The sequence below is a fragment of the Diplotaxodon limnothrissa genome, linkage group LG12 (assembly GCF_057381915.1).
Source record: "Diplotaxodon limnothrissa isolate DT_005_m linkage group LG12, D_limnothrissa_male_GT1.1, whole genome shotgun sequence".
Lineage (NCBI taxonomy): Eukaryota > Metazoa > Chordata > Actinopteri > Cichliformes > Cichlidae > Diplotaxodon > Diplotaxodon limnothrissa.
Window position 1 is genome coordinate 38412889 of NC_140607.1, and position 11844 is coordinate 38424732.

The 11844-nt window shown below is 40.0% G+C and overlaps 1 protein-coding gene across 1 annotated transcript; it reads right to left on the minus strand.

Moving 5' to 3' along the window:
- Window positions 1–6353: 6353 nt before the first annotated feature.
- On the minus strand, window positions 6354–10146 carry LOC146621875 (granzyme K-like). The gene is made up of 5 exons (XM_085367613.1): window positions 10077–10146; window positions 8825–8969; window positions 7479–7614; window positions 6603–6872; window positions 6354–6506 (listed from the first exon to the last, which is right to left on the minus strand). Exons 1-5 carry the CDS (start codon window positions 10138–10140, stop codon window positions 6354–6356), a joined length of 768 nt encoding a protein of 255 aa, XP_085223739.1. The 5' UTR covers window positions 10141–10146.
- Between the last annotated feature and the right edge of the window lie 1698 nt (window positions 10147–11844).

Sequence of the window (11844 nt, forward strand, 5' to 3'; positions counted from 1 at the left end):
AAAACAAAAGAGGAACAAATTGGGGCACTGTTCCAGGCATCATACAAATAGAGAGATATATTAGCTGAATTAAGTCACAGAATCTTCAAGCCTTTGCTTGTATTTATGCCATTTAGTCCAACGTTGTAGAAAAAGGTGACCCTTTAATCGTAGGAAGAAAGTCCACTCGGACAGGATCCTTCTTAAGCCTTCTTAAGCTGCCTTTATGACAGCTGGGATAGGCTCCAGCACTGCCCGCGACCCTGAAAAGGATAAGCGGAAGTGAATGGATATAGTGTGTTGTTGCCATTTTGTTTTTGTGGCCCTTCGTAGAGTTTAGACATGGCTTTAGTGGGCAGACATCTGTAGGCATTTGTAAAAACTTTGACAAGATCAATTACTGGGGAGGAGGCACCCTTTATTTCTAAATTGCAAAAATGACGTACCTGCAGATATCTGAACAGGTCTGCATTTTCCTGATTAAATTCTGTTTTCAATTTTTTAAAATGATTTAAAAGTGCCCCCTTCCACAAACAGACACAGGTTGGATTGGAAAAGGTTTAACTGCTCTGAGTATGTTGGATCTAACCTTCCAGGTGGGAACAAAATTTTAATATTGCTCCCCAGATTGTATTTGTTAACAACTTCATGCCAAATTAAGAGTGTTTTCCACAATATGGTTATTTAAGTTGCCTCTCCTTGATTTTTCTACCAATCATGTTTGGGGAGGAGACTTGCCCATGCTCAACTCAATTTGTTTCCATTGAGCCTCCACTGCCGGGGAACACCAACAAACAATATTTCTCAGATGTGCTGCCAAGTAATATTCCTTTAAGTTAGGGAGGGCCAGTCCGCCATGTTCTTTATCGATTTGAAGGGTTTATAATTTTATCCTTGGTCTAACTCCTGCCCATATAAAGCGTGATATTAACTTGTCCCAAGCATTGAATTGGAAATCTGGGATTTTAATGGGTAGAGCCATAAAAAGATATGAGAATCTGGGCAACAGATTTATCTTCACAATCTGTATTCTTGTACTAAAGTCCAGAGTTAGTGAAGACCAGCGAGTTATGTGCTCCTGAATTGAGTTGGATTATCAAAGTTCAAAGTGAACAGACTATTATGTATGAAGCATGTATGTGGGAATGTATGTGAATGTTTACTGTTACGTCTTATTAGTATTTTAAGTATTCTATCTATTTTATTTATTGAATTTTATTGTTTTATTTATATTTTGATATTGCTAGGGATGATGCAATGATCGGGGACCATTCTTAATTTCGTTGTACCTGTGACAATGACAATAAAGTTTCTGATTCTGATTAAAATCCTGTGAAATGTAAACTCCAAGATACTTAATATTGTTTGCATCCCATTTTGTCTTATAATTTTGTCTTATTGAATTGCATGAAGAGTAGTTAATTGTCAGGACTTGTGTTTTAGTTATATTTAAATTATAACCAGACAGGGCCCCAAACTCTTTCAGAGTTGACATGAGCTCAGGGAGTAACATATCAGGTAGCAAGTGTGATCACAAAAAAAAAAAACATTTGTAAAACATGTTTGGAATCATGTATGATTTTCATTCCACTTCTCACCTGTACGCCACTTTGTGTTGGTCTTTCACGTCAATAACATTGATTCATGGTTGTGGCTGTAATGTGACAAAATGTGGGAAAGTTCAAGGGGGCCGAATACTTTTGCAAACCACTGTACATGTTTGCTTCCATTGTTAATACCAGTCTTCAGTCTGGGTCTGTTCCCTCTGACTTTAAACATGCCGTGGTTGAACCAATCCTTAAAAAACAGAATCTGGGCCCAACAGTTCTATCAAACTACCGTCCAATCTCTAAATTGTTCTTTTTGTCAAAGGTTCTGTAGAAAATTGTCCTTTTGCAGCTCTAAACCTTTTTAGATCAACATGACATTGGTGAACTATTGCAGTCCGGTTTTAAATGCACCACAGCACTGAAACCACTCTTTTAAAAGTTTTTAATGACCTTTTAACTTTTACAGACTATAGATTTATAGATTCTGCTATTTTAATATTATTAGACCTCAGTGCTGCTTTTGACATGGTAGATCACAGGATTCTTATCTCTCGACTGGAACAATGTGCTGAAATTAAAGGGCTTGCTTTGGAATGATTTAAATCCTACTTATCTAATTGTACTTTCTCTGTTAGATTCAGAGACACATTGTCTCCAAGGACCACGCTTTTTTGCCAAGGGCCAAGTCTCTACCCTTGGCCCAGTCCTCTTTTGAATTTACATGCTCCCGTTGGGATCACTTGTTTTAAAAAAAAGGTAATTTGTTTCATTGCTATGCAGATGATTCTCATATTCCACTGAAATGGAAATCGGTGAATCCTGGGAAGGGACTGTTTGATTGTCTAGAAGATGTCAAGGCATGGAGGGCTCTAAATGAACAGAAAACTGAGGTCATTGTCTTGGGTCCTTCTGACTGTTATGACCTTGACACCTTAGGATACTATAAAAAACTGTTTGCAAGAAATTTAGGGTCAATGTAGATTTCAATGTACATTTAGTTAATGTATTCAAAACCAGCTTCTTTCATATTTGCATAATTGCAAAGGTTAAGCCCTTTCTGTTTCAGCAATCCATGCCTTCATCTCATCTACTGTAATAGTCTCTACTCTGGTGTTACCTCTTCATCAACTGGCCAACTGTAGCTAGTCCAAAACGCTGCAGCACGACTCCTAACTGGCACACGCAATCAGATCATTATTCTCCTATACTTGCATCACTACACTGGCTGCCAGTCAGCTTTCAAATTGACTTTAAGATCTTAAGACTTGTTTCTAAGACGTTGCATGGACTAGCCCCTACGTATCTTGCTAATCTCCTAACCTGGTATTCTCCCCTTGTGAAGATCCTTGAGGTCTGCAGACCGAATACTTTTGGTTGTCCCTAGGTCCAGACTGAAACACAGAGGAGACCAGGCATTTGCTGTGACTGCCCCCAAACTGTGGAATACACTGCCTTTGCATATTAGGTCCTCCCCAACACTGGATACTTTTTAAATCAGTCTAAAGACCCATTTTTATTCTCTGGCTTTTGATTCATCATGACTTTGTTACCATTATTCTTTTAATGATTTTATTCTCTCCTAAAATACTTTTATGTCTTCTGCTTTGTCTATTTTATTTTACAGAACTTTCTTCAACACTTGTTGTCTTTAAAAAGTGCTATATAAATAAATCTGAACTTGAACTTATCTGAGGTTGGTAAAACTGTCTTTGTTTGGAAAATCATAGAAGAAACTGGCTGCATTCATAGATGAGTGATTCTCAGAATTGGAAATCAGTGTTTGATACAGTGATCAGAGGAACACTGTGAGCCTTACCTTGAAAGATAACAGTCCACAGGAAACTCAACATGTTACCAAAATACTGGCTTAGTGTTTTGTTTTGTTTTTTTCCAAAGATGTTAAAATAGCCGACACAACAAGATTTGTTTCATTACTCCATCAAAAGCAGAGGGCCCGGTGGCGCCAGTGTCCGGCAGCCTCGCCTCTGTCAGTGTGCCTCAGGGTGGCTGTGGCTACAATGTAGCTGCCATCACCAGTGTGTGAATGTGTGTGTGACTGAATGTAGTGTAAAGTGCTTTGGGGTCCTTAGGGACTAAGTAAAGCGCTATACAAATATACCACATAGAGGCGGGACCTCACAGCAGCAGCATTTTACAAGATATGATGCATTTTCATCTTTTATGTTTACAAATGTCAAGAAGTCAGAAGCAAAGTGAGAACACATCATAGCACATGTTTAAACAAGGAAGGTTAATTCATTGAAATTATTATTATGGATGTAACAATATTTCTACCACAAAAAACCTGTTCAAAGCACCACAATGGCAGCGTGATATCACACAGAGCTGTCAGATGATGTTAAATAAACTGAGCTCTGTAGAGTGGGCAATAATAACAAACCAGTTTATTTAAATTGTAGATTCAAGCTGCTCTTCATATTTTTGGCCACCAGATGTCCCCAAAGAGGACTGTGTTGAAAAGCTTGGCGTAATGAAGCCTTTTTTTGATGCGTTAATGCTTCAGAAAGCTTCATGTGGCCATCACTACAGACCAGGTTTGTGTCATGGCCTCTCAGTCCTCTCTGTGCTGTTCTGCTGCTTTTCTCCATCTCCTCAAGTTACTTTTATTGTCATTTCAACCATGTACAGTGGTACAGTGCAGAGTCAAATCAGACAGCGTTCCTCTACTGCTAGATATGATATGACTCGCAGATCAGGCATTTATACCCGTCCAGACACTTGCAGGGTCTTTGACAGCTTTGCCCAATTGGAGACATGGCATGCCTAAACGAATAAGGAGGGTGCGCTGGGAATGCCTGATCTGCGAGTTCTTCAACTCCCACCTCAGGCAGAGCTCCAGCAGCATTCGCGGTGGTAACCCTGAACCAGATGGTAGACACTGGAGGTAAAGGGAAGAATCAGGCACAAGGAGTCCTATCAAGCTTAGTTAGCCTGTGGGATTTCAGAGGCAGTAGATATGTACTGACAGGCCATGTGGAACGCAGCTTTTACAGTGGGTGAAGCAAAAACCTGGGTGTGGGAGGAATTCGAAGAGGCCATGGAAAAAGACTTTTGGACTGCCTCGAAGAGATTCTGGCAAACCATCAGGGAACTCGAGAGGGGAAAGCAGTGATATATCTGCACTGTGTATAGTGTGAGTGGAGCGCTGATCATTTGAACTGAGGATATTGCATGCTGGTGGAAGGAGTATTTCGAGGACTTCCTTAATCCCAGTGACATGTCTTTTGTAGAGGAAGCAGAGTCTGAAGATGAGGGGAAAGACTTGCCCATCACTGGGGGTGAGGGCACTGAGGAAGTTAAACAAGTCCTTGGTGGCAGACTTCTCCAACACATCCACTCTAATGCTGCTATTGATCATCTACACCCACGGTGTGGGACGGAGAGATTTCGCAGGTCTTTCCTCCCCACTGCTGTCAGACTCCACAACAAAGACTCCAACTGATCAAACACACACATCCACACATGTGCAATAACACTAAGTGCAATATTCCTTTCTGGCATCGTTGTATTTTTACTCAGTTGTATACAGAATTTGTATTCTATTTTTATCCTATTGTATATTTTATTCTATTTTATTCTACTGTATATAGTATTTTATTTTATTCTATTCTGTACAGTTGCATACTGTAGTTATGTTTCTGTTTCAATCTTTCCTATGTATACACCATGTATATTAGTTCACTCACACACATGTATACATATATATTGGTTTTTATTTATTTCCCCCCCTCATTGTATATTGTTTTCCCTTCTTTACTTTTGCACCTTGTGGCCCAGCTACCCACTTTCACTTTGCAAGAAACTGCACAATGACAATAAAACTCTCTAAGCATTTTAACAATGACATTTGAAAGGTACAGTTTGAAACTGCAGTGCAAACAAATAAAGAAAAAGAGAAGGAATTGTGTCTTTATTTATTCATGCCTCCAGCTTTATTAGAAAGTAAAAAAGTAGCAAGTATATCAAGCACACAGTCATAATGTGAAATGGAACAAATAAGAATGTAAAGAATGTCTTTTTCAAAAAAAAACTGTCCACAAGCCTCATTTTCAGTTGGTTGTATAAGATGTGTTGAATCTGTTTGACAGTCTGAATATCTCACTTTTTTATTTTCAATTTCAATTATATTAAATTAAATTTTATTCAAACATCACCAAATCACAGCAACAGTCACCTCAAGGTGCTTTATATTGTAAAGTAGACCCTACAATAAAACAGTAGGATATAATACAATAATGTTTTACGTTCATTGGTTTTGTATATACATAAAAAATGCTTCTCCCTGGTTTTACTGCAACAACCAGGAACACTTATGTTTGGGAATTCTTTAATTTATTTGAAAAAATTATTATTAGAAATAACCCTGTTTCTGTACAGTTTGTATGGTGAAAGAGGGTAAAATGCCAAACTGTGTTTCCAATTGTGTATGCAGCAGACTAGCCAAGTGCAGAATCTATAAAAAAAGTGCAGCAAGCTAGCAGAAACTAAGCTATCATAAAATTTAAAAGGAGCAATGAAATTATAAACCGGATAATGGTCTACAGCAGGGGTGTCGAACTCCAAGCCTCGAGGGCTGGTGTCCCGCAGGTCTTAAATCTCACCCTGGGTCAACACACCTGAATCAAATGATGAGTTCATTACCAGTACCTTTCATAAGAACTTCAAAACATGTTGAGGAGGTAATTAAGGCATTTAAATCAGCTGTGATGGATCAAGGACACATCTAAAACCTGCAGGACAGCGGCCCTCGAGGCCTGGAGTTTGACACCTGTGAAATCAAATCATGCTGGTGGTTTCACACATTTAGAATAACTTCATCGTGGTTTTGATCCAGTACAGCTGTCCCTCTGAGACAAACGAGTAGACTCCAGGTTTTTTAATGACACCACAATCCTCTCCAAAAGAAGTGACTCCAACCAGCGCTCCATCGCACAACAGCGGGCCTCCTGAATCCCCCTGCAGCAAGAACAAACACATGACAGTGTTTCAGGTGTTGAGCTGAATGAACATTTACCTCAAACAAGGAAAAATACATGTATTCTTCATACGTACCTGACAGGTATCAGCGACGTTTGTACCATCTGAACCAGCACATATCATGTCATCAGTGATAACAGGGTCGTGATCGTAATAATCACGAGAGTTGCACGTCTGCCTGTCGACCACAGTCACATTGACAGACATGAGGACGTCTGATGTTCGTTTTGTTTCAGTTACTCCCCATCCGGCCACCAGACACGTGCTGCCAGCTGCCGGGTCTCTCACAGTGTCGCCAACCTCGAGCCACTGCACTTCCCTGGTTTTCCTCACCGGTTCTTTAAGCTGAAAAAAAGTTAAAAAGAATCTCAGATATTGGTGATGAATCTCTCTACACTAACTACATTAAATAAACAGATATTTGCTAAAGAGTTGTAGCACCACTCATTTATTTCTAATATTTTGCTTGGAAAATATGAAGTATGTGCAGTGCTGAGTTGAAACATGTCTATAAAGACATGGAAATACATTTTATATTTTAAAAAATGAAACTAAGTTTTAGTTAAGTAAGCAAAACCTGAGTTGGCTGTAGGAGGCACAGCAGGTTATCTACTAATCGGATGGTTTGGTGTGTGATCCCTGGTCTCTCCAGTCTGCATGTCAGAAATCCTTTGGCAAGATACTGAACCCCACGATGCGCTCTGATGCTACGTTAGAGTGTGAGTGTGTGTCAATGTTAGATAGAAAGCACTTAAGCACAGAAAGATGTGTTCGGGTGAATAAGCCATGTTGTGTAACGCTCTGAGTGCTCAGGTAGAGTAGAAAGGTGCTAAATAAGAAGCAGTGCATTTACATCGTTTGTATCGGTTGTGGGCAAAAGACCTGCAACTGACAAATAAAGGCTATCTCATCATCTCATCATCATCATCAGACCCTGATATATCACCTTACCTTCAGCAACATGAGGTCATTGTCGTGCTTTGCACAACAGTAGTCAGGATGAGGAAAACTTTTCTCGACGACTCGGAGTTGCTTGGAATATTCGTTTTCCTTTCTGGAGTGGGCTCCCAGCATCACCCAGTAACTCCTGCAAAAGAAAAAACACAATCTGGTGATGAAGGTTTACATATTTAAAAGGTTAACAGGTCAGCGGCTTCTAAAACAGTCATCATAGTTCCTTATTATTGTGTATTACTACATATGGCTGGGTTATAGCTGTTACTGAGCTTTGGGTGAATCTGCGTTATTTTCTCTTCCAGCTGAATGAAGAAATTTAAATGTACAGAAAATGTTTTAGATGAAGAAATGTATCAAATGTTTGATGTGTATGTAGCTGTGGCTTCTGTGTTATTTTAAGTGAGTGCAACACTTTTTCCCCCGCAACAAACATGGAAGGAAAAAAATGAAGATGAACTTTTGCGAGACCTCCTTTGTGGCCCATCCTATCCCAGAATTCATAGCGCAGCCCAGCCAATTCCAGTTTCCAACAATGGTGGCAGCTGCTTAGTTTTAATATTATTCTTTCTGGGTCACAAAATAAAATTTTAAGATATCAGGCAAAAATGTAGCTGTGTAAACTTCAAATATCTGATTGGTTTATCAAGACATCACATATTTGTAAAAAGTGCTCCGATGTTTTCGTAGTCGTCTGTTACCCACCCGCTGCGCTCGATAGCTGACTGGGAGGTCGAGGCCACAAGAGACGGCGAGAATACCGCACTCCCGGCACACTGTGCCTCGACCTCCCTGTCAGCTTCCTTCTGGCGGCCTCCGAAAGATGTGGCCTAAGATTTTGAGAGATCCCGAGATCTCACAAAAGTAACTCAGGATCTCGCAAAATTTTATTTTCATTTATTTTCCTCCCATGTCCCTCACAGGGCTCCGTACTTTCCTTGTTATTCCATCACAAATAACATTTTCTAGAACACCTCTGTAAAACAAATAAATCTATGAACAAGAATTCAACTTTAAATATTCTTTATATTCATTCTCTCCATTAAAATTTATGAGCTTTGCATGCATAATTATAGCAGTGTGTATTATTTTGACTGTGGAAGAGAAGCAGCTGAGCTTCTCTCCAATGACTGGATGAATGACCATTTCTCTAAAGAAGAGGCCAGTCATGGCTTACAGAAAGCACATTCCTGCTGCTCTGGCCCTGATCTCATTCTTTCAGTAACTACCCAGAGCTCGTGACCACAGGTGAGGGCAGTGACCTCTGGGTAGTTACTGAAGGAATAATAGTCTGTTGAAAATAAATACTGCATTATTTTTAAAATAAGGTCTCAGATTCTTACCCAGTGCAGTGGGCAGCTGTCAGCACCCACTGTGGATGGATTAATGTCCCTCCACACCAAGAATTAGTCACACTTCTCACATAAGCCATGTAAGGCAGTGAGTGTGGCTCGACTTCTTTCCCATTAATAATCTCAGAACCACGACCTGAAACAGAAACAAAATATCAGGACACATAAATCAGCAGATGAGTGAAATGGACTGGTTCTTATATAGCGCTTTTCTACTCTGTCTGATCACTCAAAGCACTTCATACAACTAATTCATTCACTTAAGTATCTAACATTGATACTACGGAGAGCAACATGGGGTTAGAATCTTGCTCAAAGCTATTTGGCATGCAGACTGGGATCGAACCGCCAACCTTCAGTAACTGACCTGCTCTGCCACCTGAGCTATAGCCACATTGAAGATATCAGCAGTGTGACGTTGCATTATGCTCGTTTACATGAAGATTAAAAATGTCAATAAGTAAATTAAATTACAGTGGAAATTACAGAGCACCCAGAGAGCTGCCCAGCCAGGCAAGATAAACTTTACTTGTCAGGATGAGACTTCTACCCCGTCTCTGTCAGTCCCTGCATCCCTAAATGTCTCCAGTTGTCCGGAGTTCTCTCTGTCTGTCTCCTTGGTGCATTTAAACACCTGTTCCTCCCTGTCCTTGTCCTCGTCGTCTGTTGTCTTCGTCTCCGTTATCAGTCATCATAATTTTACCCTCTCTGTGCAAGTCTGCAAATTTCTTTATTAAATCATAAGATTCTTAAATCCATCAAGTCTCTCTGTGCCTGGGTCCTCGTCACAAAACATGACATCACTGCTTTGTGCATTTTAACACAATTTAATCCCACATTTGTGAAAGAAAAGCAAAACACGTTTTTAAAGTCTGTAACAAAACCATCAAATCTGATCAAGGTTATTTAAATGGATTGGAATAGAAAAAATACATATCCTAACCTTAATTACTGCGGGAGAATAATGAATGATGCTCATAGTGAGTAAAAAGTAAACTGAGTGCATTTTTTGGACAGAGATTCATTGTTAATGTATATGTATAATATAATACAGATACATAAAAAAAATACACTCCAATAACAGAAGAGTCCTTGAAATGTACAAAATCTATCTATACTTTTGGTGTTAAAATATTACATCTCAACCATGTACTGTATGGTTTTTATATTTTTATTGTGTCACACAAACAGCAAATATTGTCCAAAAGTAGTAAGTAAAAACTGAGTGGAAAACATCACTCACCTGGCTGGATGATGAAGAGGAGCACACATGAGATGAGAAGACTGAAATTCTTTAGGCAGGACATTTCTTCTTCTTCCCTCTCTTTGATCAGACGCTGAATGCACTGAAACTCACTGTGATGCTCAGCTTTATATGTTCAGCTCATAGGATGTGGTCTGACCGTGGAAACGAATGAGTCAGCAAAACAACACTCACTCAAACCTTCAAATCTATGGTCATGAGTATCAGTAATATCTACACTCCCCCCTCACAACATATGCGTTTAATTTGTGAAATATACTTGGATACTTATAACTATAACTTATTTATTCAAATTGCAGGAATGTCTTAAAGACATAAAGACTTGGATGGCCACTAATGTCACGGTGAGTAGGATGAGCCGTGTGGAGAAAAATGAAGGAGGATCCAAATGCAGGCACGCGTGGAGGAGGTTTATTGTAAATATAAAACATAAGTAGAAAACAGCAAACAGAACTAAAGCTAAACTATACTGGGAACAACTAAACATGAACACGAACAAGGGTGAGCAGAGGCACATGAAGGTTGAGAGCAGGGAGACACACACACACACACACACACACACACACACACACACACACACACACACACACACACACACACACACACACACACACACACACACACACACACAGTTGATTTACGGGAGACTAACAAATGGACCAGCAACTAGAACCTGAGGAGACACGACTTAAATACACACAGGAGAACACGAGGAAATTGAACACAGCTGGAAGTGATTGATGAGACGAGACAAGAGAGGCAACACTGAATACACTCACATGAGACACGGACCTACACAATAAAACAGGAAACAAGAAACAACTACACAAAGACGCAGACCAGACACAGAGACACAAAACCTAAGAACTAATCCCTTAACACAAATAAACAAAAACATAGAATTCTAATAAAAAATCAACAAAGCACAAGAGTTAGAATATAACCCAAAATACAAAATGAAACCAAAACATGAGAACTCAAAATACTGGGTCAAAATGAACCAGAACCGTGACAACTAATTTTCTGCTTCAGCTAATCCAAAATGCTGCAGCAAGAGTCCTGACAGGGACTAGAAAGAGAGCAGATTTCTCCTGTTTTGGCTTCCTGTTAAATCCAGAATTCAAAATCCTGCTCCTCACATACAAGGTCTTAAATAATCAGGCCCCATCTTATCTTAATGACCTTGTAGTACCATATCACCCTATTAGAGCACTTCGCTCTCGCTCTGCAGGCCTACTTGTTGTTCCTAGAGTATTTAAAAGTAGAATGGGAGGCAGAGCCTTCAGTTTTCAGGCCCCTCTTCAGCCTGAAACTTTCCTTTTTGCTAAAGCATATAGTTAGGGCTGGACCAGGTGACCCTGAATCCTCCCTTAGTTATGCTGCAATAGGTGTAGGCTGCCGGGGGATTCCCATGATGCATTGAGTTTTTCCTTTCCAGTCACCTTTCTCACTCACTATGTGTTAACAGACCTCTCTGCATTGAATCATATCTGTTATTAACCTCTGTCTCTCTTCCACAGCATGTCTTTATCCTGTCTTCCTTCTCTCACCCCAACCGGTCGCAGCAGATGGCCCCGCCCCTCCCTGAGCCTGGTTCTGCTGGAGGTTTCTTCCTGTTAAAAGGGAGTTTTTCCTTCCCACTGGGTCGGAAGAATAGACAGGAGGACAGTGGGAATTGCGAACCTGGGCATCTGATCGCTGTTTGTCCCGCACTTCGGAGGAAGCAGCAGCGCAAAGGATCTGAAAG

Bases quoted from the DNA above. Each gene is read 5' to 3' on its own strand.
- LOC146621875 (XM_085367613.1), bottom strand. From the start codon at position 10,140: ATGTCCTGCCTAAAGAATTTCAGTCTTCTCATCTCATGTGTGCTCCTC. The intron at 6,873-7,478 runs GTAAGGTGATAT...ACTTTTTTTCAG, and splicing joins ATGACCTCATGTTGCTGAAG to CTTAAAGAACCGGTGAGGAA. The intron at 6,507-6,602 runs GTACGTATGAAG...TTCTTGCTGCAG, and splicing joins ACGTCGCTGATACCTGTCAG to GGGGATTCAGGAGGCCCGCT.